Here is a 26585-nt window from a genome sequence, read left to right as displayed (position 1 = left end):
TTAAAATGCATATTTCCTAGCTCATTCCCACAGTGTGTGATTCTGCATTTCCACAAACACTTCAGGTGATTCTGAGGCAGATGACCTGGGGCTCGCACTCCAAGGATCTGTTCACTGGAGATTGAGCTTGCAGACCATCCACCCTGGCCTCATTTTCAAAGATTTTCCACCTTCACTCCTCTCCCCACTGGTCTTGAACCACCCATTTGATCTCCTGCCAGACTTTGGGCTAAGGGGGTGCAAGTTGGAGGCCATCTCTGAGCCAGCAGGGCTCTCGGTTCCTCAAAATAGGTCAGGAGTCTGGCACAGACCAGCCTCAGTGGCTGCAAATAGAAACCATCTGTTGGGCCTGTGTTTTGAGCTCCACCGCCCCTCTCTGCCTGGCCAGAGAAACACAGAACTCAGAACCCCAATGGAGCATGAATGCTTCGCTGAGTGGGTGCTGCTCTGCCACTGCCTGCCCAGACAGACTCCCATGGGATCTGCCTGCAGGGGAGGGGTGGCAGCACCAGATTCTACCACCCCCGGGGCAGGAAGCTTGCAGTATGGACCGGTCAGCCAGAGACAAGTCACTCCTCCTCTCTGGGTCTATGAAATGAGAGGCTGGATTTAGTGGACCTGTGAGTCCTTTTCTGCTCTGGCAGGATACGGTTCCTTGAAAGCCTTTTTGTGTCAGGACCACATGGAGGAAAAGTTGGGCCCAGAAGAGGCAGACATTTCCTTTTCCTGGCTCTCTGTGCAGAGTGAATATTGCAGGATCTGGTCCTGCAAATATGGGGATGGACAGGTTTGTGATCTGGAGCTCCAAGGGACTCTTGTAGGCCTTGAGGCAAAGACTTGGGTTGCTCTTCCTTGTCCCTGCCCATCCTATTCCTTCCCTCACTCGTATATTTAGTAACCATTTATCAAGATGATGTTAAGCCCAATGGTAAGCCTGGAAAAATAAGGAGGAATGAGGTGCAGTCCCTGCCCTCAACAACAGCCAGGATAATTGAGGAGCAGACAAGTAAAGGAGAGATCTCGGTGACAGCTCTGAATCAGATCCCAGCTCCTCCACTTCAGTGACCTGGACAAACCCAGTCGCATCTGGAAATGGGAATAATAATTGTACCTATTTCTCAGGGTTATTTTAAGGATTGCAGGATATAATGAATGTAAAATGCTTAGCTCATCGTAAGCACTAAACACATGTTGGCTCTTGTTAGTGTGATGAGACAGGAGCAAGGGGAGCACAGCATGGAATCTGGGGGCCTCAGGAAAGACTTCCCAGTGACCATCTTGGGGGAGGTGGGAAGCTGTCTTGAAGAGACTGAGGCAGAGGAGGCTACAGCCTTCTCCTTACATGTCCGGCCTTGTTCACCAGAGCAGGAAAGGCTGCAGGGATTCGGGGCAGAGGCCTGGTACAGAATAGACTGTGTCTCTGGCTGGGCTTGCATTGGGTGGTGGATGCATGCTGCATATCCTCCTGTCTAGAGACTGTTGAGAAGGCACCATCCCAGCCCTGCCTGTTCCCACTTGGCTTAGATCCACTCCCTGATAGCATGAGGAAGGCAGGACAGAGCTGGGTGGTGAGGAAGAATTCCCATTTCCTGGGTGAGAAGAATGAGGGGCTTGCCCAACAGGCCCTGTGAGTTGGTAGGAGAACTGTCCTGGAACCCACGAATCCCGTGTTTGTCAGAGATGCAGAGAAAGACAGTGGAGTGACTCCAAATCACGGCCTTCCTAAGTCCCTGTACACCCCACCCAGAAACTTCCAGGTGTGGAAGTTTGGATTGATTCTTTTCTTCCAGGATTTAGGACTTTTAGTAGCTGATTGATGACTTTTAGGAGCTAATTGATGTCTTTTCTCCCAGTGCTGTCCAATGCAACACACTGCAGTGATGGAAATGCTCTGTAATCTCTGCTGTCCCATACGGTGGCCACTAGCCACATGTGCCTATTGAGCACTTGACATGTGGTTAAGTGGAGGAGGAGTTTTCAATGTAATTTTAATTAATCTGAATTTAAACAGCTGCATGTGGCTAGTAGCTACCATATAGGACAGTGCAGTTTGAGCCAACTCTAGGGTGCACAGGCAAGAGCAGATACTCCCAAATGTTGGTTCCACAGATACAGACCTTCATAACACACTCTTCAGATGATTCTGATGCACAACCAAGTTTGGAAATGGTCAGGGCAGGGGTCTGAGAGATGCTATGCTGAGAGAAATGGCACAGTTCATGCACCTCCTATTGTCTGTTTGGCTTTCTCATTTTACAGAGGAGGCCACGGAAGCCTGGAGTCCACTGGGAATTACTGCCCAGGCTGGCGAGCCCCTCGGGACTGTGGGCTGGTTCCCTCTGCTCCCTCCAGTATGGAAACATGTGCTGTGTTCCTCCTGTGTGTCCAGCTTTCCTGGATGGAGGGGGAACATGTGATCAGCTCTCGCTCACGACCCAGAATGCTGTGGATGAGATGGAGCAGCTGATAACCATGTCTTTCCTTCATGACAGTGCCACACTATTTTCTCTTGTGTTCTCATGTTTCATACTCATACAGATTCCAGGACCCAGGTCAGTTGATACCCACATATCACAGAAGAGGACACTGAGCCTGGAGAAGGAAGGTGGCTTGTCCCAGGTCACACAGCTAGTGACCAAACAAGATGGAAAGTGCCAGTCTTTCTCTGACAGCACATGACCCCGGAGTGGCTCTGCCATATATCCTGATGGGCTGCCCCATGGGAGCTACCAAGGCAGATCTGAGAGGTCTCCTGGGCTCCCCACATTACACAGCTCTTTCCCAGGGGGCTTCCTCCCAGCCCTTTGATGTGAATGTAGCCACATTGCCCCCTCACCTGAGTCAGAAACTAAAAAAAACTGCTCTTAACGTTTTTGTGTTCCAGTTAAAAACTAAATTTTGCTCATGTCCTCATCTAGAAAATGCACCCGCTGGCCACAATAAATCATTTTTGAGATCCGAGGACAGGATACAATTTGCTTCCGTGTGGAGTGTACATAGTGATTATCTCAGAGGGGAAAAAGCCATCCTACATTTCTTGAGAGGCTATAAGGGCCATTCAGCTGCAAAATGAATACCTCTTCCTTCCGGGCCCTCCCCATCTGGGAGGGAGACCAGGATGGCCCTGGGCCCAGGCAGAGGCTGCTAGAGAGCAGGCCCAGCAGCTGTGCACATCTGGAATCCAGAACTTCTCTCTCCCTCCTCCTGACCCTCAGCCCAGCCCAGCCCAGCCCTGTCCTCCTCCTCCTGGCAAAGCCTGACCTCCCCAAGTAAACATCTGATTATTTGAAGTCAGAGACTCTCCCTCACAGGAGAAGGAGAGAGGGTAGAGCTAGTGTTTAGCAAGCACCCATCCTGGGCCAGACACTGTGCCAGACAATTTGTATTTGGTCACTTCATTGTATCCAGTGAGCTGGATGACACTATTCTCATTTTACAGTTAAGGAAACTGATACTCAGACAGGTTGAGTAGGTAGTCCAAAGTCGTACAACTAACAAGTAGCAGAGCCAAGATAGAAACCACTGGATTCTTTCTGACTCCTAAAACCCTTCCCGCTATACAGTTTCTTTACACTTTTGTGTAGGGCCCTGTATTTATGGAGCTATTGGGGAGGGGTAAGAGTTGAGGTGGAGAGGCTGAAGGAGGAGAAGATGTGGGTTGCATTGGAAAGAGCAGTAGACTAAGAGTCAGAAGTTCTTGGCTGAAGTCTTGGCAACACCATTTTGATAGCATGTGACTTTGGACAAGTCTCTTAACTCCTCCATTGGCCACACAGACACTCTATGTTGTAAATGGGATTGTAGCACCTGCCTAGTTCTGCCTGCTGGACAGCAGCGGGGCTGACAGAGGTGGTGTCTAGAGAGGATCATGACTGCGGGTGGGCTTTACAGGGTGGTTCTGCAGGCACGGGCCCCTTGCTGATTCTGTGCTGTCAACGGCAAGGGACTCGCTAGGCCTCAGCCTGACAGCAGTACTGGGTTCAGAGGTGTTGGTATTCTGGTGACAAGGAGCCTAATGGAGACAGGGCTGCGTGACCAGAAGGAAGAACATGGTAGAGGAAGGGCTCATGAGGGAGGGTAAGGAGCAGACCCTCATCCTGTGGGCAGGGCAGCACATCAGCCTGAAAATAAAATGCAAAACCTCAGCAGGCTGAAGTCACAGCCTTGGGGTGAGGTTCCTGAAGGAGGCACTTCCTTGTACCTAACCTTGGCTCTTGTCCCCCTACCATACTGAGAGATGATTCAGCCAGAGTCACTGTGAGGCTCAGCTATAAGGGAGCCCTGAACCCGGCATGGAGTGGGGTGGGGCTGTGCAGGGGCCAGAGGAGTTGGATGATCTGGTAACTTACAAACCAGTAACTGGAGAAAGAAAACATGCATATCTAAAGCTTGAAATAAGTGCCAAAAGCATTAATCAGCTCTGTGGGACGCCCTAAAAGGAGGTGGCTATTGCCATGTAAAAGCTGTTGTAATTCAGGGTCACAGCAACCCAACTGGGGTAGGGGAATATAGAAGAGGAAGGCCCCCAGCCAGGGTGGCAGAACCAGGATGGTAGACCCCAAAACTCCTCTCTGTTCCAACATGATGTCTTTAATAAAGTAGAGGAACTCTATTATCTCAGGGCTGGAAGGCGATCTTATTCCATTCACTGTTCCACATCGTCCTTGATCAGAGGTCATCCACCTGAATCTTGAACCCCGCCCTGCCCCGGGATGGGAAGCTCACTACCTATCAAGGTAGCTTCTTTTTCCACATTAGGCAGCTCTAACCATTAAGAAAGTCCTTTCTTTTACAGAGTTCAAAACCAATCTTGAAAACCAATCTCAAAACCAGTATGTCCCAATCTTGCGCCTTGTGCTCATTGGTCCTAAAAGATTCAAAGAGAGTGTGTTCTGCTCTCACTAGAACCAGTCGGGGGGAATCTACCAGGATCTGGGCAGGGCTTTAAGGGTAAAGGCAAAGGGCTAGATTTTCAGGTCACCTCTTGGCCGCCCCCACCGATTTCCCTTTGAGGTCTGGGCACCTCCCCCGGTTACAGCCTCGGCAAGGCCTCCTCTGGCAGTGTAGGGAGGAGTCCTTTCTGTTCCCTGCCTGCACACCCATGCATCTGACCTCACAGTGAGGTCAGCCCCTTAGTAATGCAGGTCCTTCTGCAGACACCCAGCTTTGGCCCACAGTGTGTACTGGTGCCTGGCCTGGCCTTCCAGCCTCTGTCCATCACCTTCCAGAGCAAACCCTTGGCACTGGCCAGGTGGCCTCCTCACTGCCAACAGCCAGACCAGGTGTGTGCTCACACATTCCCTCTGCCCTTTCCTCTCCTTTCTCATGCTTTACCAAAGCCAAGTAACTAATAATGGAGGCATAGTAACCTGAATCAAATCAAGGCCTTAGACCTAACTCTTAAGTTTACAAGGGATACAGGAACAACTTTGGCATTGCCCTGAAGCATCATGAAACAAATCATTGGAATGTTTTATAAGATGACTGACACTGACCTGGTATCTTCCAAAAGGCAATGCCATTAAAAAAAAAAAAAAAAGGTGATAGGAGTATTCTAGGTTAAAGAAGGCAAAAGAGAGATCACAACCAAATGCAACACATGAACCTAGGATTCACTGAATCCTAGTTCAGAAACTAAAATAGCTGTAAAAGGCATTGGGGGGAAATTTAAACACTGGCTGGGCATTACGTGGTATTGAGGAATGGTCAGTTTTCTCGGATGCGATGATGGCGATGTGCTCAGGAAATTGCCGTCCTTTGTAGGAAATGTGTGCTGAAGGAATGAGGAGGCAGGAGTCATGATTTTTGCAAGTTCTTTTCCCGTAATTCCACAGAAGTAGAAAGAAAGAAAGAAGGGCTGGGGTAGAGGGGGAGGAGCAACTGGTGCTTGGAGCAGCAAAGTGTCTTTCCCAAGGTCAGTAGGAGTCTGAATGGGGAGCGGAGCCAGGACTGCAGACTCCCAGCTCAGGGTTCTGTGTGAACACTTACGCATAGGTTCACGTGGAGTGGAGCTCCACACCCAGGGATGTGGAGCTATTGATCAACAGCAGCCCCTGACCTCCCTTCGCCTGGCCCTTCCAAAGGCCCAGCAGAGAGAATCTCCATGGAGATCCAGTCCCAGCCTACCAGCCACGGTGGAGAGGCCAGCCCAGGCTTGCTGAGAGACAGACACTCTCCATTCTTCCCAGGAAGCAGGCCTGCCTCATTCTAGGGCCTGCCCAGGCCCATCCCCGGGGAACACGCTGAGTGGGAGAACATGCCTGCTCATACCGAGCCTGAGCGCTGTGGTCCCCCAGGATGCAGCATCCAGTTCAGAAGTGCTAGCTGGGCTGTGGGGGCAATAGGAGATGGGTGAGGAGTCACTCAAGGAGACCACAGGTGTGCCCACCAGAGCCTTCACCACGGATGCCTCCTTCCTGTGTCTACACCCTGAGGACTGGGGAGCTGGGGATTTGGGGGAGAGAGGAAAGAAGGGCAGAGAGTGGGAGGAAGCAGAAGGAGCAGGGAAAAGGAGAAGGGGGAGGGTGGACGAGGAAGAGGTGAAGTCAGATGGGAAAACAGGCATGGAAACTGCAGGCCGCTGGGCGCTCCACCTGGGGAACCTGGGGTAAGTGTGGACTTTGCTGGGTAGGGTCAGGAGAGCCCACAGGTCAGGTGACCCCACAGGTCAGCATGTCCTGTGCTGGGCATATGACAGGCAGCTTGGCATTGGCTCCTCCCAAGCCCTTGGAGGTGATGGGGATGATTAGCCACCTTTATTTTTTTATTTATTTTTTATTTTTTTTTTGAGACGGAGTCTCGCTCTGCCGCCCAGGCTGGAGTGCAGTGGCGCGATCTCGGCTCACTGTAAGCTCCGCCTCCCGGGTTCACGCCATTCTCCTGCCTCAGCCTCTCCGAGTAGCTGGGACTACAGGCGCCCGCCACCACGCCCGGCTAATTTTTTGTATTTTTTTAGTAGAGACGGAGTTTCACCGTGGTCTCGATCTCCTGACCTCGTGATTCGCCCGCCTCGGCCTCCCAAAGTGCTGGGATTACAAGCGTGAGCCACCGCGCCCGGCCTAGCCACCTTTATTTTTTATTTATTTTTTCGAGACAGGGTTTGGCACCGTCGCCCAGGCGGTAGTGCAGTGGTGCAACTCAGCTCATTGCAACCTCCACCTCCCAGGCTCAAGCCATCCTCCCACCTCAGCCTCCCAAGTAGCTGAGATTATAGGCGCATACTACTATGCCTGGCTAACTTGGTATGTTTTGGTATAGAGTCAGGGTTTTGCCATGTTGCTCAGGCTAGTGTCTCCAATTCCTGGGTTCAAGCGATCTGTCCGCCTCAGCCTCCCAAGGTGCTGGGATTACAAGAGTGACTCACCTCACCTGGCCTAGCCTTTTTTTTTTTTTTTTTTTTTTGAGATGGAGTCTCATTCTGTTGCCCAGGCTGGAGTGCAGTGGCGTGATCTTGGCTCACTGCAACCTCTGCCGCCCCGGTTCAAGCAATTATCCTGCCTCAGCCTCCCGACTAGCTGGGATTATAGGTGCCTGCCACGCTGACTGCTAGCCTCTTTAATATGGGAGTAGATGGAGGTGGCATAGAGAGGTTCAGTGACTTGCCCAAGTCACACAGCAGGGTTGGGATTTGAATCTAGGTCTGCGTGGCTTCCAGTCCGGTTCTTGTGACCCTTCCCCTTGTCCCCCAGGGAGAGCCTGCCGTAAAGTCTGCACTGGGAAGAGTACAGAACTGGGCATTCAGTCTAGAAACAGGCCTTGTGCAGACCATCCCCGGTGCCCAGCCATGGGCTGTGCTGGGGTTGGAGACAGAACTCACCATCCCTGTGGCTCCCTGAGCCTCAGATTCTGGTGGATGCTGAACTGTGTCATCTGTCTCCCCACTAGGCTGGGCTCCCTTCATGGATGGGCTGGGCCTGCCACAAGGCCAGTTGCCCAGCAGGTCTCCCCGTGGCCTCCACGACTCATCTAGTCTGCCTGGGAAAAGTGCAAACTAGTCTTCAGTCCCTTTCAGAAGACCCTGGTATCACTTCCTGCCATCACAGAGCAGCGACCCACCCCCAGGATGGGAGAGGCTAGGACAAGCTCTAGACTAGGAGCCCAGGGAGAGGCGCCAGCTGTCTGCGGATTCTGAGGTCACTGTGGACTATGTAGATCAGAGTGAGTCAGGCCTTAAAGGCTGAGGGTTGGCTGCACAGAGAAGACATTCCAGGCTAGAATTGCACAGCAAGGAACAGGAGGTTGGAGTGACCAAGCTCAACACCTCCTTTCTCTTCTGTGGAAACTGTGGCATCGAGAATGTTCTGCGTGGAAAAGACAGAGAAATACCTAGTGCTCTCACTTCAGATTAAACTTTTGCCAGGTCCACCAACCACCCATACTATATTTTTCATACTGTATTTTTCTTTGAATTGATTCACTTTTTAAAACTTAGCCTCATTAGCAGTAGTATCTGTGAAATCATGGATTTGGCATGCAAGTTATATTTTTTCTAAAACAATTTAAAATAAACACATGACTGGCTAAAATTAACTTCATCTCTGTAGCCATGTAAAGGACCACCTGGGACCCCACTTTGGGAATAGTTGGTGTCCTGATGAGGAGCCAGTGCTTGGGGAAGGGATAGCCTTGCCTGCGGTCACATAGTCAGCTTGGGGAGGGAGGGGAGAGGCTGGCCTGAGGTCACACAGCCTGGGGAGGAGGGGGAAGGCCTTGCCTGAGGTCACACAGTCAGCCTGGGGAGGGGAAGGGGTGTGACCCACCAGCCTCCCAGCCAATGCTCTTGCCTCTCCAGCATTTTATCCAGACAGTCTGGAGCAGAACTCAGCAGAGAGAGATGGCAAGTGGGACAGGGGCACAGCGTGGGCAAAGGCAGGGAAGTAGGGAGGAGTGGAGAGCAGGGAGACTGGCCCTGTGAGATGGAGGGCAACCTTGGGAAGTGGAGAAGAGGCAGTGGAGAGGCAAGGGTTGGGGCCCAGAGAGCTGGTGGAAGAGAATTTGCCTGAAGGTGAGGAATCTTCCCTGGGATTCTCCTTCTGGATTCTGAACTTCTTCCTTCAATAAAGAGGACCTTGTGACTTAGCTCCTGGCTTGATTTAAATCAAATGCAGGCCAGGCGGCACCATGGCTCACGCCTGTAATCCCAGCACTTTGGGAGGCCGAGTCAGATGCATCACCTGAGGTCTGGAGTTCGAGACCAGCCTGGCCAACATGATGAAATCTGTCTCTACTAAAAATGCAAAAATTAGCCGGGCGTGGTGGTGGGCCCTTGTAATCCCAGCTACTCAGGAGGCTGAGGTGGGAGAATCACTTGAACCTGGGAGACGGAGGTTGCAGTGAGCCGAGATCGTACCATTGCACTACAGCCTGGGTGACAGCCCCATCTCAAAAACAAACCAAAAGAAAAAACCAAAAAAAAAAAAACTACAAAGTATATCAGTTAGAACAGGTTAGAATATGCTGTAATAACAAATTAAGTCCAAAATCATAGCGTCTTCTAACAAAAGTTTGTCACTCATGCAAAGTCCACTGTGGATTCCGTAAGTGCTCCAAGACAGCAACGCTTCATGTAGTGACTCAGCAATCCATATTGCTTTAATCGTGTGCTTTGTCATCACATGAGACTCTCCAGTTGTGATGGAAAAGTACTGATTCCTGGGCTCTATCCTCAAAATATTGGATTCAGTAGGTCTAGATTGGGACCCAGTAATCAGCATTTCTTATAAATGACATAGGAAGCTCAGAGACTTCCCCCACCCCAGATGACTTTGATACAGGTGATCTGTGGGCCACATGCTGAGAAACCTTGCTCGAAAGGGTAATCTGGCATAGGAGGAGTCTTGGATTTCCAGTCAGGAGACCTATGTTCATGGCCCTACTTAGCTGTGTAGCCTTGGACAAGTCACTTAGCCTCTCTGTGCCTGATGATATGATGATAATATCCAGGACTCAGAGATTTCTGAGGGTGTACCTGTGGATTAGAAACACTAGAGAATCCGAGGGGATGACAGTGGGTGGGGGGTTGCCTTCTTGCATGTGGAGAGACATCTCCCCGCCCCGCTCCTGCTGTGGGCCTTGTCCTCAATCTTGGTGAACACTGGCCTCTGCTGTCCGCGTCTCCCATGCTGAACCGAGCACAGTTCCAGATACTCAGGAGGGAGTCTGTATGTGTTCTTGCTTTGCTCTATCACATGATAGGTTCTTGGGTAGTAAAAGGACCCTACAACCTTTCTAGAAAGTGGGGTGGGCATGTGTACCAAAAGCTCCTATGCCAATCTTTGTTCCTGTAAGACTTTATTAAAAGACAAAACCCACTAGAATGGGCTGGGCATTTGAGTGTGCCCTGAATTCTTGGATGCTTCTTCCTTTCCACCTCTTCCTGACAGGGGACCCAGGGCCTGCTCACCTGCTGCACCTCTGAGCTGCAGCTTCCCTCCCCCCAGAGCCCAGCCGAGGCCCTTCATGGCGCAGGGCCCAGCCTGACCCTTGTCTCTCCTGGCCCCTCACAGATGTCGTGGCGTCCGCAATACCGTAGCTCCAAGTTCCGGAATGTCTACGGGAAGGTGGCCAACCGGGAGCACTGCTTCGATGGGATCCCCATCACCAAGAATGTGCACGACAACCACTTCTGTGCCGTCAACACCCGCTTCCTGGCCATCGTCACCGAGAGCGCGGGGGGCGGCTCCTTCCTTGTCATTCCCCTGGAGCAGGTAGGTGGCCCCTACCTTCACTCCAGCTGCAGCTCCAGGGCAGAGAGGAGCCCTCCTTGGTCTCTCTTACGCCTGTTGACCCTACTTCTCTCTGAGTTCCCACCTTTTACTTCCTCATCAAGCATCTAGTGGCTATGCCTTCTCTAGGGTTTTCCTGAGATTCAGCAGAACAAGTGCAGGCCCTGGATCCAGGAGACCTGAGATCTCTTTCCAGAGCTTGCCTAAAGGTGTGCACTTGGACAAGCCACTCCCTTGGTGTACACAAGGTTCCATTCCCTGAGGGAGTGGAACACTCTGATCTCTAAGACCAGGTCTAGCTCTACCACTCTGTGTCCTGAGTGTCCTCTTGGTTTGGAGCCGGAAGGGATGAAGACCCAGCCATAGGTATTATACATTGAGCATCTGCAAAAATTATACACTTTTTATTTTTTTTGAGATGGAGTCTTGCTGTCATCCAGGCTGGAGTGCAATGGCGGGATCTCGGCTCACTGCAACCTCTGCCTCCCAGGTTCAAGTGATTCTCCTGCCTCAGCCTCCCGAGAAGCTGGGATTGCAGGCACGTGCCACCACGCCCAGCTAATTTTTGTATTTTTAGTAGAGATGGGGGTTTCACCATGTTGGTCAGGCTGGTCTCGGACTCCTGACCTCAGGTGATCTGCCCACCTTGGCCTCCCAAAGTGCTGGGATTACAGGCATAAGCCACCGCACCTGGCCCACTCATTTTTTTTTAATTGCTCTCTACTGAGAGACTGGAAATAATTTACCTTCTTCCCCATCCCCCACCTCCTATCTAAAGATTTTCCCCTTTCTGCGGCTGCTTACGTGACTGTAACAGATTAAATCTGCAAAACCTAGATCATGAAATTTTTAAGCCATAGCCATTCAGGCGGAGTCCCCAGAGGCCCGTGGGAGGTCACGCGCTTCAGGGAAAGTGCTTGCTGTCAGTCTCACTTGTTTATGGCTGAGTTCCCCCTTCCCAGCCTGACTCATCCCCACTCCCACCCTCCGCCAAATCGCTCAGGGGGAGGAAGAGGTACATGTGGAAGGAAGCCTTGGTTCTCAAAATTCACTGTCAGCTGGTGGTGGAAGATGGATTTTTCCAGTCTCTCCTACCCACAGTGGGGGAGCACAGATTTGGAAAAGGCTTAGACCAGATCTTCCTTTCCATCAAAGGGGCAGCTGCAGGGACACTGAGGACAGAGCCTGATGCACAGAGAGGTCCAAGGAGCATGCACTTGGTGGCGGGAGGTCTGGGTTCTGCACTTGCCAGCCTTGGGACCATGCGCATGTCACTTCACCTCTCTGACCCTTATTTTCCTGTAATGGTAAAAGCAGGATCAGAAATCCTCCTCTGCCTACATCTGCCATGTTGGCCTTAAGTGAGATAGTAGATGTGAAGCTCCTAGTGAACCACATAACATGTTAAGGATATTTGGTTACTTTTTTGGGAAAGTTATCCACTATGCTGGTCAACTTGGCAAAGGCTCACAGCTGCTGTAACACATTGGGAAGGATCCTCAAATGCAGCTTCCCTTCCCTCCTGAATCAGATGGCCTCAGATCACTGTTGCCTCAGGCACGCACTCAGCTCCATCCATCCAGGCCTGCAGGTCCCCAGGAGCATGTGGGCTGGTTCTTACTGAGGCTCAAACCTATCGCCGGCACCCTGCCATGTTCCACTTTAGGCTCACAAGGGTCAACAGGCAATACCTCACACCATGACAAAAATTAATTCCAGATGCATTAAAGATCTAAACATTTAAAATAAGAAAAGCTACAAGTGTATTAGAGGCAAATGGAGTGCATGTTTAAAATCACGCAATGAAGAAAGGCTTCCTAAGAAAGACAGGAATCCCCCAAATCACAAAGGAAATGAATAGGTTAGAATAAATTTTTAAAAGATAGTTTCTGTACTACAATGAGATACCTAAACAAAATGAAAACTCAAGCCACATACTTGACTACAATATTTGCAACATATCATAGACAAAGTATTCCTGTGAAGAATATATAGAGTTCCAGGAACATCAACAAGAAAAAGAACCCGGCCGGGCACGGTGGCTCTTGCCTGTAATCCCAGCACTTTGGGAGGCCGAGGCGGGCGGATCACCTGAGGTCGAGAGTCTGAGGCTAGCCTGACCAACATGGAGAAACTCCATCTCTACTAAAAATACAAAATTAGCCAGGCATGGTGGCACATGCCTGTAGTTCCAGCTACTCGGGAGGCTGAGGCAGGAGAATCGCTTGAACCCGGGAGGCGGGGGTTGTGGTGAGCCGAGATTGTGCCATTGCACTCCAGCCTGGGCAACAAGATTGAAACTCCATCTCAAAAAAAAAAAAAGGGACTGGGGCCAGGTGCCGTGGCTCACGCCTATAATCCCAACACTTTGGGAGGCCAAGGCAGGCAGATCGCTTAACCCAAGGAGTTTGAGACCAGTCTGGGCAACATAGTGAGTCCCTGAGACCCTGTTTCTACAAATTGAAAAAAAAAAAAAAAGAAGAAAAAAATTAGCCGGGCATAGTGGCTTGCCCTGAAGTCCCAGCTACTTGGGAGGCTGAGGTGGGAGCATTGCTTGAACCCAGGAATTGGAGGCTGCAGTGAGCTATGATCACTCCCCTGCACTCCAGCCTGGGCAACGGAGAAAGATCTTGTCTCTCAAAAAAAAAAAAAAAAAAAAAAAAAAAGAGTCTGGGCATGGTGGCTCACGCCTGTAATCCCAGCACTTTGGGAGGCTGAGGTGAGTGGATCACCTGAGTTTAGGAGTTTGAAACCAGCCTGACCAATATGGTGAAACCCCGCCTCTACTAAAAATACAAAAATTAGCTGGGCATGATGGCGTGCACCTGCAGTCCCAGCTACTTGGGAGGGTGAGACAGGAGAATTGCTTGAACCTGGGAGGCAGAGGTTGCAGTGGGCGAGATTGCACTACTGCACTCCAGCCTGGGCGACAGAACAAGATTCCATCGAAGGGAGGGAAGGAGGGAAGGAGGGAGGGAGGGAAGGAAGGGAGGGAGGGAAGGAAGGGAGGGAGGGAAGGAAGGGAGGGAGGGAGGGAAGGAAGGGAGGGAGGGCCGGGTGCAGTGGCTTACGCCTGTAATCCCAGCACTTTGGGAGGCGGATGCGGGTGGATCACAAGGTCAGGAGATCAAGACCATCCTGGCTAACACGGTGAAACCCTGTCTCTACTAAAAATACAAAAACAAAATTAGCCGGGTCTGGTGGTGGGCGCCTGTAGTCCCAGCTACTTGGGAGGCTGAGGCGGGAGAATGGTGTGAACCCAGGAGGCGGAGCTTGCGGTGAGCCGAGATTGTGCCACTGCACTCCAGCCTGGGCCACAGAGCGAGACTCCGTCTCAAAAAAAAAGAAAGAGAGAGAGAGAGGAAGAAAGGCAAAAGATATGAATAAGCAATTCACAGAAGGCAAAATATATATTTTAACCTACTAATCGGAAAAGATTTAAAAGAGTAATAATCATCAGTATTGCCAAAGGTGTGAGAGAGCAGGTGCTCAAATACACTCTTGGTAAGATGTAAATGAGGCAAGTTGGCAATTTCCATTAATATTTAAAGATGCGTGTCTACTGACCTAGCAATTCCACTTTAGGAATTCATCCTACAGAAATATCCTCAAGTGTATTTAAAAAATTGTGTGCAGCATTTTTTAGTACTCGATTATTTTTACAAACCTCAATTTTTAAATTATATTCAATAAAAATAAAGTTTCTCTGTCAAATTGCTTAAACGTTTCTAAACGCTTCCTCTCAATTTCTGTAATGGTAACAAAATGTTTTACACTGTCAGTAGCACTGGTCTAGAATATGATCATACTTTGTAAACACTTCATGGACAGCAGAAAAGAATGTGCTCTTTATAGAGTTTGTCTCTCTATATATAGAAATATGCTATATATATACATATAAGGTGTATTTGACATATATCTTTTTTCAACTTTATTTGTTCACATGCTATAATATATTTTGTTTAACTTGATTAATCATGGACTCATTGTGACGACTCACACTACCAATTGATTTCTGTTGTTTTCTCTCATTTCAAGAAGTTTTCACTTTACATGAGTACTGAATGATTGTGCAGCAATTTTATGATAGTGAAAGGTTGGAAACAACCTGCAGGTCCATCATTAAGGAAATGGGGTAAACAAATTAGGGAAGAGCCACACAAAGGGACACTATGCAGTCATTAAAATGATGCTGTAGAGCAGTCTCGTTCTCCAGCGTTCAGTCTCAGGATCACTTTCCACTCTTGATTATTGAGGATCCCAAAGAACTTTTGTTTATATGGGTTATATCTATCAATATTTAGCATATTTGAAATAAAAATGAAGGAATTTAAAAATATGTATTTATTAACTTACACAATGATAAGTCTATTTCATGTTCTCCCGAAAAACATATTTTTATTAAAAATAACTTTTTTTAAGACAAAAAAGTTAATGAGAAGAATGGCATCATTTTATACTTTTGCAAATCTCTTTAATATAAGTCTGGCTTATTAGAAGACAGCTGGCTGGCTTTGCATATCACACATTATGCAGCCTTTGGAAGACCCCACTATACACTTGAGAGAGAGAATGAGAGTGAAGTGGCAGATAATGTCTTATTATTAGGAAAATACTTTTGACCCAATGGACTGCATAAAATGGTCTCGGGGATCTCCAGAGGTCCCCAGACCATACACTGAGGACCAGCGATGCAAAGTAGTATTTAACAAGAGAAAACTATTTATATGATACACTGTTACGTGAAGAAATGCAATATATGATTAATCACATTAAAAATATCTATCCCCTGTAATCCCAGCACTTTGGGAGGCCGAGGCGGGCGGATCACCTGAGGTCAGGAGTTCAAGATCAGCCTGACCAACATGGAGAAACCCCCTCTCTACTAAAAATACAAAATTAGCCAGGCATGATGGCAGGTGCCTGTAATCCCAGCTACTCAGGAAGCTGAGGCAGGAGAATTGGAGGCGGAGGTTGCGGTGAGCTGAGATCGCGCCACTGCACTCCAGCCTGGGCAACAAGAGCGAAACTCCGTCTCCAAAAAAAAAAAAAAAAAAAATGGAGACATTCCTGGCCAACATGGTGAAACCCCTGTCTCTACTAAAAATACAAAACTTGGCTGGGCGTGATGGTGCGTGCCTGTAATCCCAGTTGCTTGGGAGGCTGAGGCAGGAGAATCGCTTAAACCTGGGAGCCGGAGGTTGTAGTGAGCCAAGATCGCGCAATTGCACTCCAGCTTGGCGACAGAGCGAGATTCCGTCTCAAAACCAAAAACTATCTATTTACCTATCTGGAAGCGACTGAAAAAATATATATCAAATGTCAAAAGTTGTTATCTCCCAAGTATTGGGACCATGAGTGCTCTTTAATTTTCTTTTCCCTTAGCTATATGATCTAAATTTCTTACGAGTACTTAACGTTTTGTACTTTCGAAAAAATAAAGGCAATTCGCTGATGTGAAGAGGGAGCCCCTGAAGTTTCAGAGGCCCTACAGGCCGGAGAGGGGCTCAGTGCAGAGTGTGAATGTCATCTGCCTTGAATATCAGCCCTCCCTTATGTATGTTGCAAATGTTTCCTCCCAGAGTAACACCTGAATATGGGCTCGCGGCAGAAAGTTCAAACAGAACTGCAGGACCCATAGTGAAGGCATGGCGAGGGGTGGGGTGGGTTACTGACTCCGTGGGAGGGTGAGGCAGCTCCTTGATCTGCGAGGCTCAAGTAGTTTGAGGCAGGACCCCGAGTCTGGGGACTATGGGACGCAGGGTCCCGCCTCCAAAGCGGGGTGGCTTAGGTATTGGAGCCAGCGCCGGCTTCCCCTGCCGCCTAAGCCACGGCCGTCCCTCTACCGCCCCCTGTGGCCAGGGCTGGGCCTGCAGGCGTGGGACAGCCTCCCGGTTGGTGCAGGGGTTGCGGGGAGATGGACGCAATCAGGCCCAGTGCGGAACCCTTCGTTGATCTGGCCGCGGTGGAGATATTGTTCCACACTAGCCGATTTTCTAGGAAGGAAAAGGGTCAGATTATTTTAGCTCCAATTTTCACCCCCTCAGTTTGATAGAAATTTCCCTGAAAACAGTTTCCTGTGTTCAATACAAACACAGAAAAGATTTTGGCCGTTTCTTGGTGACTGCAAATCATCACGTTGAGCGTTAGTTATAAGCTATTAATTCGTGGTGGGACAGTCTTGTCCCTACGCTGAATGGCTCCAGATTTTTGTCTTGAGCAAACAGCAGGCCGCAGAGAATTGTCTTAGTTCTTCTCTAAATTTTTTTCCCTCTACTATCCAGCGTCTCCTCTCGTTCCTTGCTTGCTTTTCTAAGAGATTTGGGCCAGAAGAATAGCACCTGCCCAGGATCCCCAGATCCCTGCCGCGAGGCCACACCTCCTGAGGGAGGCTCAGAACCTTCCACAGAGCTTTTCTCTCCTTGCTCCATTTCCATCAAAGCCAGCTTGCTTGAGATTTCCGTATTTATGATTAAAAATTCTTCTGCAGAGTAGGAAGCCGTGCCTACAACAACTACAAACAGCAACGGCGAAGATGCTTTGCCTTTGTACAGCACTCTCGAGTTCCAGCAAACTCTGTGTTCATTGATCCTCTCAGCAGGTGGGTAGAGCCATCCCCACCCCACACTTGGGGAAGCTGAGACGGCAGAGCCGGGCATACAGTATGGACCCCAAACTAGTTCACTTATTTCTGAATCCACGATTCCACCGCCCATGATGATGGTAAACAGATAAGTTCTGGCTGGCAGATCTCGAAGGAGTGGCTCTGTCTTCCCCAGGTCTCTTATTCAGGCTGCCGTTGTGAAGGCCAGTGCCTGTTTTTTTCCCTAGTTAACATTCAGCTGCCAGCTCTCTGGAGTGGAATGTTAAGCTGCAGATGGGGGAGCAATCAGCACCCTGATTGCCTGGCACAGCTGGAGGGGCCTTATGAATATTCCAGAGAGCAGGCACTGTGCCCAGCAGCCTGATTAACCACTGGGGCCTCCCCAGGGGCGCCACCCCTTTCCTGCTGCACTTCACCCAGACTGCCTGCCACCTCCAGATCCAGGCCAGAGGAAGAACAGGGCTAGAAACAGAGCTACCTGCTACCCCAACTGGCACCTGGCAGAAAGAGAAGAAACCTGGCTTAGATATCAAGAGTCTGGGTTCTCCCTATAACCCAGCCATTCTCAGTCCCAGCTGTACACCAGGTCTCTGGGGCTGGGATGGTGCATTCTCCTTTCCCACCACAAGAGTGTGGCCTGAGGAGCTTTTGAGGATCTAACATACCTGCTCTGTTTGAATCTCACCTCAAGTTCTATGATGAAAGTATACTTATTCTCCCCATTTTACAGATAAAGAAACAGAGGCTCAGAAAAGTCAAGTAACTCCTTTAAGACTGCACAGCCCACAAGTAGCAGAGTCCGAATTTAGCCCAGGGCTCTCCCAGTCATGTGCCTGCCCACCTTACAGAGGATTAGAGGGAAGCATTTCTATAAATGTGCCTTGTATTACTATTACTGCCATTTGGATGTCTTAGAGGATTTCCTTGAACATTAATTCAACCAACACTTTATTACACCTCTGTGATGAGCTGACACCCCATGTGTCCATCTCTTTTGGAAGCCGAGAGAGTAGATGTTTCCAAACTCCATACAAGTGCAGCAGGTCTTGGGGAAGCTTACTCTCTGAAGGAATGAAGCAACAATTCTAGTTGACAAGGAGAGGCAGGGGTGGGGTCCTGGAGCAGAAGTCCAGACAAGATAGCATCACTCCAGCAGTCAAGAGGCAAAATTGGCCCACCAGCCCACCACCCATCCATCCAACAGATGGATATTGAATGCCTGCTAGGTTTCAGTCAGAGTTCCTGGACCGAAAAGAAAGCAGTAAACAAGACCAAGTCTTGACCACCTGGAGTTTATAGTCCAATTGGCTGCCTCTCTTGGACCGAGAGGCCCCAGGGGTGGGAAACTTGTCTGGTTTGCACAGGGGCTGGCTCACAGTAGATCCTCAGCCAAGGGGCCATTGGGCTGACCTATGGCCAAGTCACAGAGGCAGGTGCCCATCTACTCTGAAATGGGGTCTCTTCTTTGCTGATCCTGGCAGCCCATCCCCACCAGATCCTAGGGAGAATGCAGCACCCCACAGGGGCTGCCCAGACTGAAAGGGGCTGCATCCTCCCCTGAAAGCCCTTAGAACGATATTGCATGGCCCAGCTGGTCTTAACTCTGGAGGTGAATCTAGAAGTTGGTGGATCAATTAGCTCCATAGCTCACAGCATGTCTGAGGCCTAATATTAAAAGAAGGGTCAGGAGGAAAGGTGCCCAGCTCAGTACTGAGGACTGTAATAAAATAATATTTTGTTTGCTTACCCAAAGCTTTCATTCCCATTCCAGATTTCTGTTAACACCCCATCACTCCCCCACAATCAGCACTGAGCTCCTCAAACCTTCTCTCCCCCAGAAAAAAAAAAAAAAAAAAAAAAAGCCTGAATCTTCATCACTGCTCTGCAGTGAGGTCTCCGCCTCTCCAAGGGAATTCAGAGAGCCTTTTCCAAATCCATTTTTCCGATCTTTCCTCAATCGTTCTTTGTTCTTCAAGCTGCCTTCCGCTTGGTGCAATTTGCATCTCAAAGCCCATGACAGCCTGAATGTACAGTAAGTGACTTTGGAAAAGGGAGGAGAATTGTGCTCTCAAAGAGAAAAGTCGCAACTTTATTTCATTTGTCTGAGGCCCGAGATTGACAGCTTGCTTTGTGTTTTTCCTTTTTTGGAAGAATGGCTGCTGATTTTTGAGGAAAGTGAAGGCGAGTCCTTCTGCAGAAATGGAAGTGTCGCTCTCTTATTTTATTACAAGGTTATGGGATGGGCGTTCTCTGGATTTGGAGTCCAGGGGGCCAGAGATGCAGCCTGGCTAGTGGGCATCATGGGAGGTCAAAGAATCCATCCCTCTCCCTTGGGCCGGGGTCTACAGCTGAGCTGTCTTCCTGGCTCCATTCCTGTCATTCCTTGCAGAGCCAGGGAGGCTGGAAATTATAGTAGCTGGTTCACTAGGACTCTGTGAAGTCAAGCCATGGGCCCTAACTCTGCCCAGAGGCACTGCTCTGGCCTCTGAAGCATCTGCCAGTCTGCTTGATCTGCTACCCATTTTCCTTTTAGGGCCTGGAGCCTCCCATACCTTTGGAAGTTGTGGCTCCACCCCTTAGCTGTGAAACCCTGAGCATCTAACGTCTGTTTCTCAGTTTCCCTGTTTGTGAAATAATAATAGTGCATGTTTCTCAGGGTGCTGTGATGATTAAATAAAGTGCTGTAAAAAGTGCTTAGCATGTAGCCTGGCCCATAGTACGTGCTAGTAAATGGGAGCCATGGTGATGCCAAGACTGTTACCCATCTCCAGGCCACCCCATCCTAGCAATAGCCTGTTAGCTTTGGTGGGCTTTGGAGCCTGTGGCCAGCAAGTGTGAGTCTTGTCTTTGGCCTTCCTGCTACTGTTGTCTGGCACAGTCCCTGAGTATTCCTAGCAGTGAGCTACCTCGAGGGGAAGACACCCATAGGCAGGTCATGTGTGCCTAAAAGGGTACAGGGATGGTGGTGCAGGGTCTCCAGGGGGGCGTGACTGAGGTGGCCATGCCAGGCTGGGTCTCTGGAGGTGGGGGATTCTAGGGAGGGTCCAGGGCTGCCATGGAGCCTGGTGGTGCCCCTCTCAAGCCAGCCTGCCTGTTTGTCTGGAGTTGGACTGCCTGCCAGGGTTTAATGAGGGAAGGCATGTAAAGGTTTTACCACAGTGCCTGGCGTACAGCAAGTGCTCAACAAATCTGAGCTATATTGCTTCTATTATTAAAAGATCCAGGTTGGTGGGAGAAAACGGTGCTGGAATTGAGACGAGGGCTCCGTGGAGTCTAGCTGGCTCAGATGGAGGCACAGCCCCATTGAATGAGCATGAGCTCTGTGCTCTGAGCCAGGCTGAAGCCACACAGTCCTCACAGTTCATGCCTCTCACTGGCCCTCCTCCCCAGTGCCCCAATCCCAGTCTTACACTGACACAATGCCAGAGTCCCTCTAGAGGGGACCCCACGGATCATAGATTCCAAGCACCTTGCTGTGCCCACGACAAGTCCTGATCCCAAAAAGGAGAAGTGTCTTATCCAAGGTTGTATGACGTGCCTGGACACCCTCTGGCCCCCTTCCCCAGAATCCTTGCCCTCAGCCACTTCTCAGAGTCCACACTCACATCTCTTAAGGTGTCGATGATAACAATGGCTTTCTTTTACCAAGGGAATTTGCATTTGGTTAAGGTTAGGGTGAGATTTAAGGAGACCAAACTCTTGAGACCCAAAGGAATGTGTTGGTAATAGTGGAATTTCAGTCTGCAGGAGATCTGTCCGGAAAGGGCAGCCATCCCCAAGCCGCTCAACAGGAGGCCAGGTAGAGACTTGCTGTTGTGTCTCATCTGAGCCTGTAGCTTTGGAAGCACCCTCCTCATGTGTCAGTGACTCTTAGCACTTCAAGGAACAAAAATGATTTAGGGTGCAGAAGGGGTGTGGGGAGTGGAACTAAGGTTGCCTGGCTTGAAACAGTGCATCTCCCTGGGGGCAGTTGGGGCCCAGAGGCCTTGGCCAAGACTCCTACCACTGGCCTTTCTCCTGGCAGCTTCCAGAACAATGGCTGCCTGTTTGCCCTGCCTGAGAAACTTCAGGCCTGATTTAGTCCTTAGGGCAGTTTCCATTTCCAGATGGCCTTCCTCGACTGCCGGCCACCCCTCCCCTTCCACCCTGCACCCCCCCGCCAAGCAATCCGCTCCCATCCCAAGACTCTTGACTTGATGGAGGGGTGTGGGAGGAAGAAGGGTTGGTCCCAGCATTCACAGCCTCACATGTCAAGAGACAGCTCTGTGACATCAGCATCACATAGCACTTCTTGTCTCTCCGCTTTCCATTCCACTCAGCCAAGACCTTGATTTCAGTTGCTAAGCAACCTGTGCCTGAGTTTCCAAGTGGGTCGTCAGGTGAGCATGAGAGGTGGAAGGTATGGAGGGGTAGTGCTTAAAACTCTGCAATTTATAGATGGAGACACTGAGGCCCAGAGAGGGCAAGACACTTGGTCAAGGTTGCACAGCTAGTTAGTGCCCCATGTGTCAGATGATTGATCCTGGCAGCAAATGCTTCAGAACCATCCCATTTCCCACTCCCCCTTCCCCCACCAAGAGAAGCACCCAGACAACAGCAACACCTTAGAGACTTCCCGTGAGAGGCTTCCATCTACCTAGACAGGGAGGCAGTGTGCCCAGTGATTAGGGGTGCAGGGTCTGCATCAGCTGGCCTGGCTTTCAACCCTGACTCTACCATTTGCCAGCCATGTTCTTTGGGCAAGTTATCTAACTGACCTGTGCCTCAGTTTCCTTCGCTGCAGAATGAGAGACATGCTAGTCCTAACCCCGAGGCTGTTCTGAGGATTCAGTGAGGTGTTACATAAAGCCTGGAAGGTGCCTGGCTCAGGGCAAACCTTTCAGTGCAAGTCTGCTGGTGTGATCCTGGCTTGCTGGGCTCTGATGCACCCTCCCCACCTAGGGTCCAGTCCCCCCGATCCCCAGTTTGCTCATTTATCTCATGAGAATTCTGCCTTAATGTTATGAGGTCACAGATGGAGTACAAAAGTTTGCAAACTTTAGTTTTTAACACTGAATAATTTTATTCAAATAAAACAGACTAACTTTTGGGGGAGTCAGGGATAGATCCTTTTGGCAGTCTAGAAAAACCCATAGACCCCTTCACAGAATAAAGTTTTTAAGTATACAAAATAGGATTACAAAAGAAGCCGATTATATTGAAACGCAGGCCAGGCACAGTGGCTCACACCTGTAATCCCAGCACTTTGGGAGGCCAAGGTGGAAGGATTGCTTGAGCATAGGAGCTTGGGACCAGCCTGGGCAACATAGCAAGACACCATCTCTACAAAATACAAAAAAATTAGCCAGATGTGGTGGCATATGCTAGTAGTCCCAGATACTCGGGAGGCTGAGGTGGGAACATCACTTGAACCTGGGGAGGTCAAGGCTGCAGTGAGCCGTGCTCATGCCACTGCACTCTAGCTTGGGTGACAAAATGAGATCCTGTCTCAAAAAAAAAAAAAAAAAAAGGAAATACAGTTATCAAAATGTATACTAGAATTGTGCTGTAATAAGTGCTTTTCTATCAATGCATTACGCATCATGATTGAGTATAGGACACAGTAACGACTCTAATTTCAAAGTCATGATGAGCATAAATATTTTGAGATAATAGTAGCAGAAGTGATCTGAAAATATCTGTGATATCTGTTGATGAACACATTATAGGTTCAAGTAATCCTATTGGGGTTTGCTGCCTACATTTATACACAAAGGAAATGTGAGATTTCAGTTAGAGGCTAGTGAAAATACAGATGTAAGTTTTCTCCTACCCAAGCTCACAAACCTCCTAACGGGGTCTGTGGCCCCACTCAGATTAAAGACCTTGGAAATAAAATCAGAGGGAAATATTATTGTATAAAATCAGGACAGGCAGAACTGCTCTGGCTGAAAGTTGGTGGGGAGGGAGCAATGCAATAGACCTGAGCACCCTTCATTCCTGTGGGGCTCCCCAAACTCCTAAGCTTCACTGGCAGTTAGGAAACTTAGCCTCTCTGCCTGGTTCCTTGTAACCTTGGGTGAGTTCCTTTGCCTTTCTAGACCTCAGTTTCCCCATCTGTAAAATGAGATGTTGGGCCCATTGTCCTCCGAGGTCTTGCCAGCTCTGACATTCTGAAACTCTGTGCTTCTCCTCCCCTGGAGACAAAAACCCCAGCAGCTTGGGTCGGTAGGAGCCCTGGACCAGGGAGAGGGAACAGCTGGGGCCAGGCTGGCCAGCTCCCAATTGTTCAGTGGAGGAGGAGGAGGGCGAGATGTATAGTGCTCTCCAAAGCGACAGCTGGGTGAGCCTGGCTGGGGGCCTCGTCCCCGCCTGCCATCTGTGCCTCCTTCCTGCCTTTGGCCAGTGGGGGGCCAGTGGGGGTTGTGGTTGGGGCCTAGGCCAGATAACAACCTGGGTAGAAGCGGGAGGGGCTGGCCAAGAAAATGCGGTGAAGAGCCTGGTTGCTCACTCTTGGGTGCTTAACTCTTTCCACCCACTCCCCACTTTTTCCCACCCTGATCTGTAGAATTCTGGAAAGGAAGTAATACACAGCCCTAGGTCCACCCGGGCTGCTTAATGGCTCTGTGACCTTGGGCAAGTTACTTAACCTCTCTGAGCTTCATTCTTCTCTGTCCAGTAGACATCATTCCTAAGACCTACTCTTTGGGATTGGAACAAGGTGTCAATGAAACAGAGTAGACAAAGTACCCCCAGCTCAGTGCTCATTCAGTGCCATGGGCCTGTCCAAAGAGAGCTTGTACTTGGGACTGTGAAATGCTCCCGCTGATCGGAATGCAACATGGAGGCCTGATGCGCCCCTGTGCAGTGTTTGTGAAGTGCTGTCACTGTCCCCAGGCACAGGCGGCTTTGCAGCCAGCTTTCTCTCCTACACGCCTTTGCCCCGGCTGTTCCTCTCTCTGGATTGCCCTCGCCCACCAATATCCACATGCATACAACTCTACCCACTTAGAATAACTTATCTATTTATAAATAAGTACTTATATTTAGGCAAAACCTTCATACAGTTGGACAGTTTAAACTTCAGAAGCAAAGGACCTGCAGTGGATGATCTGCCTCTCAATCCTAGCTTCCAGTCACTCAGTTCCTCCAGTAGGAGGGAATTGCTGTTAGCAGTTGCTGGAGTGTCTTTCCCAAAATTATTTATATGTGCATACTTAAATCTGGAAGAGTGTGAGGGTTAAGGGTGCTGACCCTTGCACTGTTGAAAATCCACATATAACTTTCACCTCCCCCAAAACTTAACTCTGCTGACCAGAAGCCTTACCAATAACATAAACAGTCAATTAATACGTATCTTACATGTTATATGTGTATATACTAAATTCTTACAATAAAGTCAGCTAGAGAAAATGTTGTTAGGGAAACTGACTGGACACAGCGGCTCGTGCCTGTAATCCCAGCACATCGGGAGGCCCAGGCAGGAAGACCACTTGAGGCCAAGAGTTTGAGACCAGCCCAGGCAACATAGTAACAGCCCGTCTCTAAAAAAATTTTTTTAATTAAATTTTTAAAAAGAAAATCATAAGGAAGAGAAATATATTTACTATTCATTAAGTGGAAGTGAATCATTATAAAAGTCTATCCTCGGCCAGACACGGTGACTCATTCCTATAATCCCAGCACTTTGGAAGGCCGAGGCGGACAGATCACCTGAGGTCAAGTGTTCAAGACCAGCCTGACGAACATGGTGAAACCCCATCTCTACTAAAGATACAAAAATTAGCCAGGTGTGGTGGTGCACGCCTGTAGTCCCAGCTACTCAGAAGGCTGAGGCAGGAGAATCACTCGAACCCAGGAGGTGGAGGTTGCAGTGAGCCAAGGCCTGGGTGACAGAGCGAGACTGTGTTTCAAAAAAAAAAACAGTCTATCGTCATCTTCACGCTGAGTAGGCTGAAGGGGAGGAGGGAGAAGAGGGGTTGGCATTGCTGTCAGAGGTGAAAGTGGTGGTGTGGTGGTGGAGGTGAAAGGGAGGACAAGAGAGGCAGGCAGGCACCCTCAGTGTAACTTTACAGAAATATATCGTAATTTCTGTCTGGCTTTTTCATTTCTCTAAAAATGTTTCTATATGGTACCAATTCTCCTTTGACCATGTGCCTGTATCATGGGAGGGTTCATGTCATAAAAGAAGTCAAGAGCAGTCTTGAATAATTGGACCCTTCTGCCAGATTGTCTAATGTCAATTTGTTTGCTGGTGCTGCTTCTTCTATGTCTTCTTCCTCATTGTCTGGCATTGCTTCAGAAGCACTCATCTCCATCAAGTTGTCTTCTGTTCATTCCTCTAGTGTGATGTCTGTTAGCTCTTGAGCTTCTTCGAGATTCATATCTTTTTTTTTTTTTTTTTTTTTTTTTTTGGCAGGCTCTTGCTCTGTTGCCCTGGCTGGAGTGCAGTGGCATGATCATGGCTCACTGTAGCCTCGACGTCCTGGGCTCAAGTGATGCTTTCACCTCAGCCTCCCAAGTAGCTGGGACTTTAAGTGTGCACCACCACGCCTGGCTAATTTTTGTATTTTTTGTAGAGCTGGGATTTCACCATGTTGTCCAGGCTGGTCTTGAACTCCAAGGCTCAAGCAATCCACCCACCTTGGCTTCCCAAAGTGTTGGGATTACAGGTATGAGCCACTGCACCCAGCCAAGATTCATATTTTAAACCCTTCACTCCTACACACCTTTTTTACACATCCACAGTTTCTTTCATTATTTCCTTGAATGGCTCTGTGGTAAATCCGGTGAGGTCATGCACAACATCTGGACACCGTTTTCTCTAGTGGGAATGTATTGCCTCAGGTTTGATGGCTTTCACAGCTTTTTCTGTAACAATGATGGCATCTTCAACTATGTAATCCTTCCAGATTTTCATGATGTTCTCTCTCTAGAGGTTCTCTTCCTTAGTGTTGACAATCTTTTCCATACAGTACCATGTGTAATGTGTAATGAGTCTTTTTTTTTTTTTTGAGACAGAGTTTTGCTCTGTCGCCCAGGCTGGAGTGCAGTGGAGTGATCTCAGCTCACTGCAACCTCCATCTCCTGGGTTCAAGCAATTCTCCTGCCTCGGCCTCCCTAGTAGCTGGGATTACAGGTACCCGCCACCACGCCAAGCGAATTTTTGTATTTTTAGTAGAGACAGGGTTTCACCATGTTGCCCAGGCTGGTCTCAAGCTCCTGTCCTCAAGTGATCTACCCGCCTCAGCCTCCCAAAGTGCTGGGATTACAGGCGT

At 49.3% G+C, this 26585-nt stretch overlaps 1 protein-coding gene across 4 annotated transcripts in view; it reads left to right on the top strand.

Annotated features, from left to right (window-relative positions):
* Positions 1–26585, top strand: part of CORO2B (coronin 2B) — a 202981-nt gene that overhangs the window by 109879 nt on the left and 66517 nt on the right. For all 4 annotated transcript variants that reach the window (XM_063640202.1, XM_063640201.1, XM_055277984.2 and 1 more), the window contains one exon: positions 10506–10706. In XM_063640202.1, coding sequence (XP_063496272.1) covers positions 10506–10706 — 201 coding nt within the window. The remainder of the gene's footprint in view (positions 1–10505; positions 10707–26585) is intronic.

The sequence above is a fragment of the Symphalangus syndactylus genome, chromosome 5 (assembly GCF_028878055.3).
Source record: "Symphalangus syndactylus isolate Jambi chromosome 5, NHGRI_mSymSyn1-v2.1_pri, whole genome shotgun sequence".
Taxonomy (NCBI): Eukaryota; Metazoa; Chordata; class Mammalia; order Primates; family Hylobatidae; genus Symphalangus; species Symphalangus syndactylus.
Note: the sequence above shows the minus strand (reverse complement) of the source record. Positions and strands in the feature narration are given on the sequence as shown.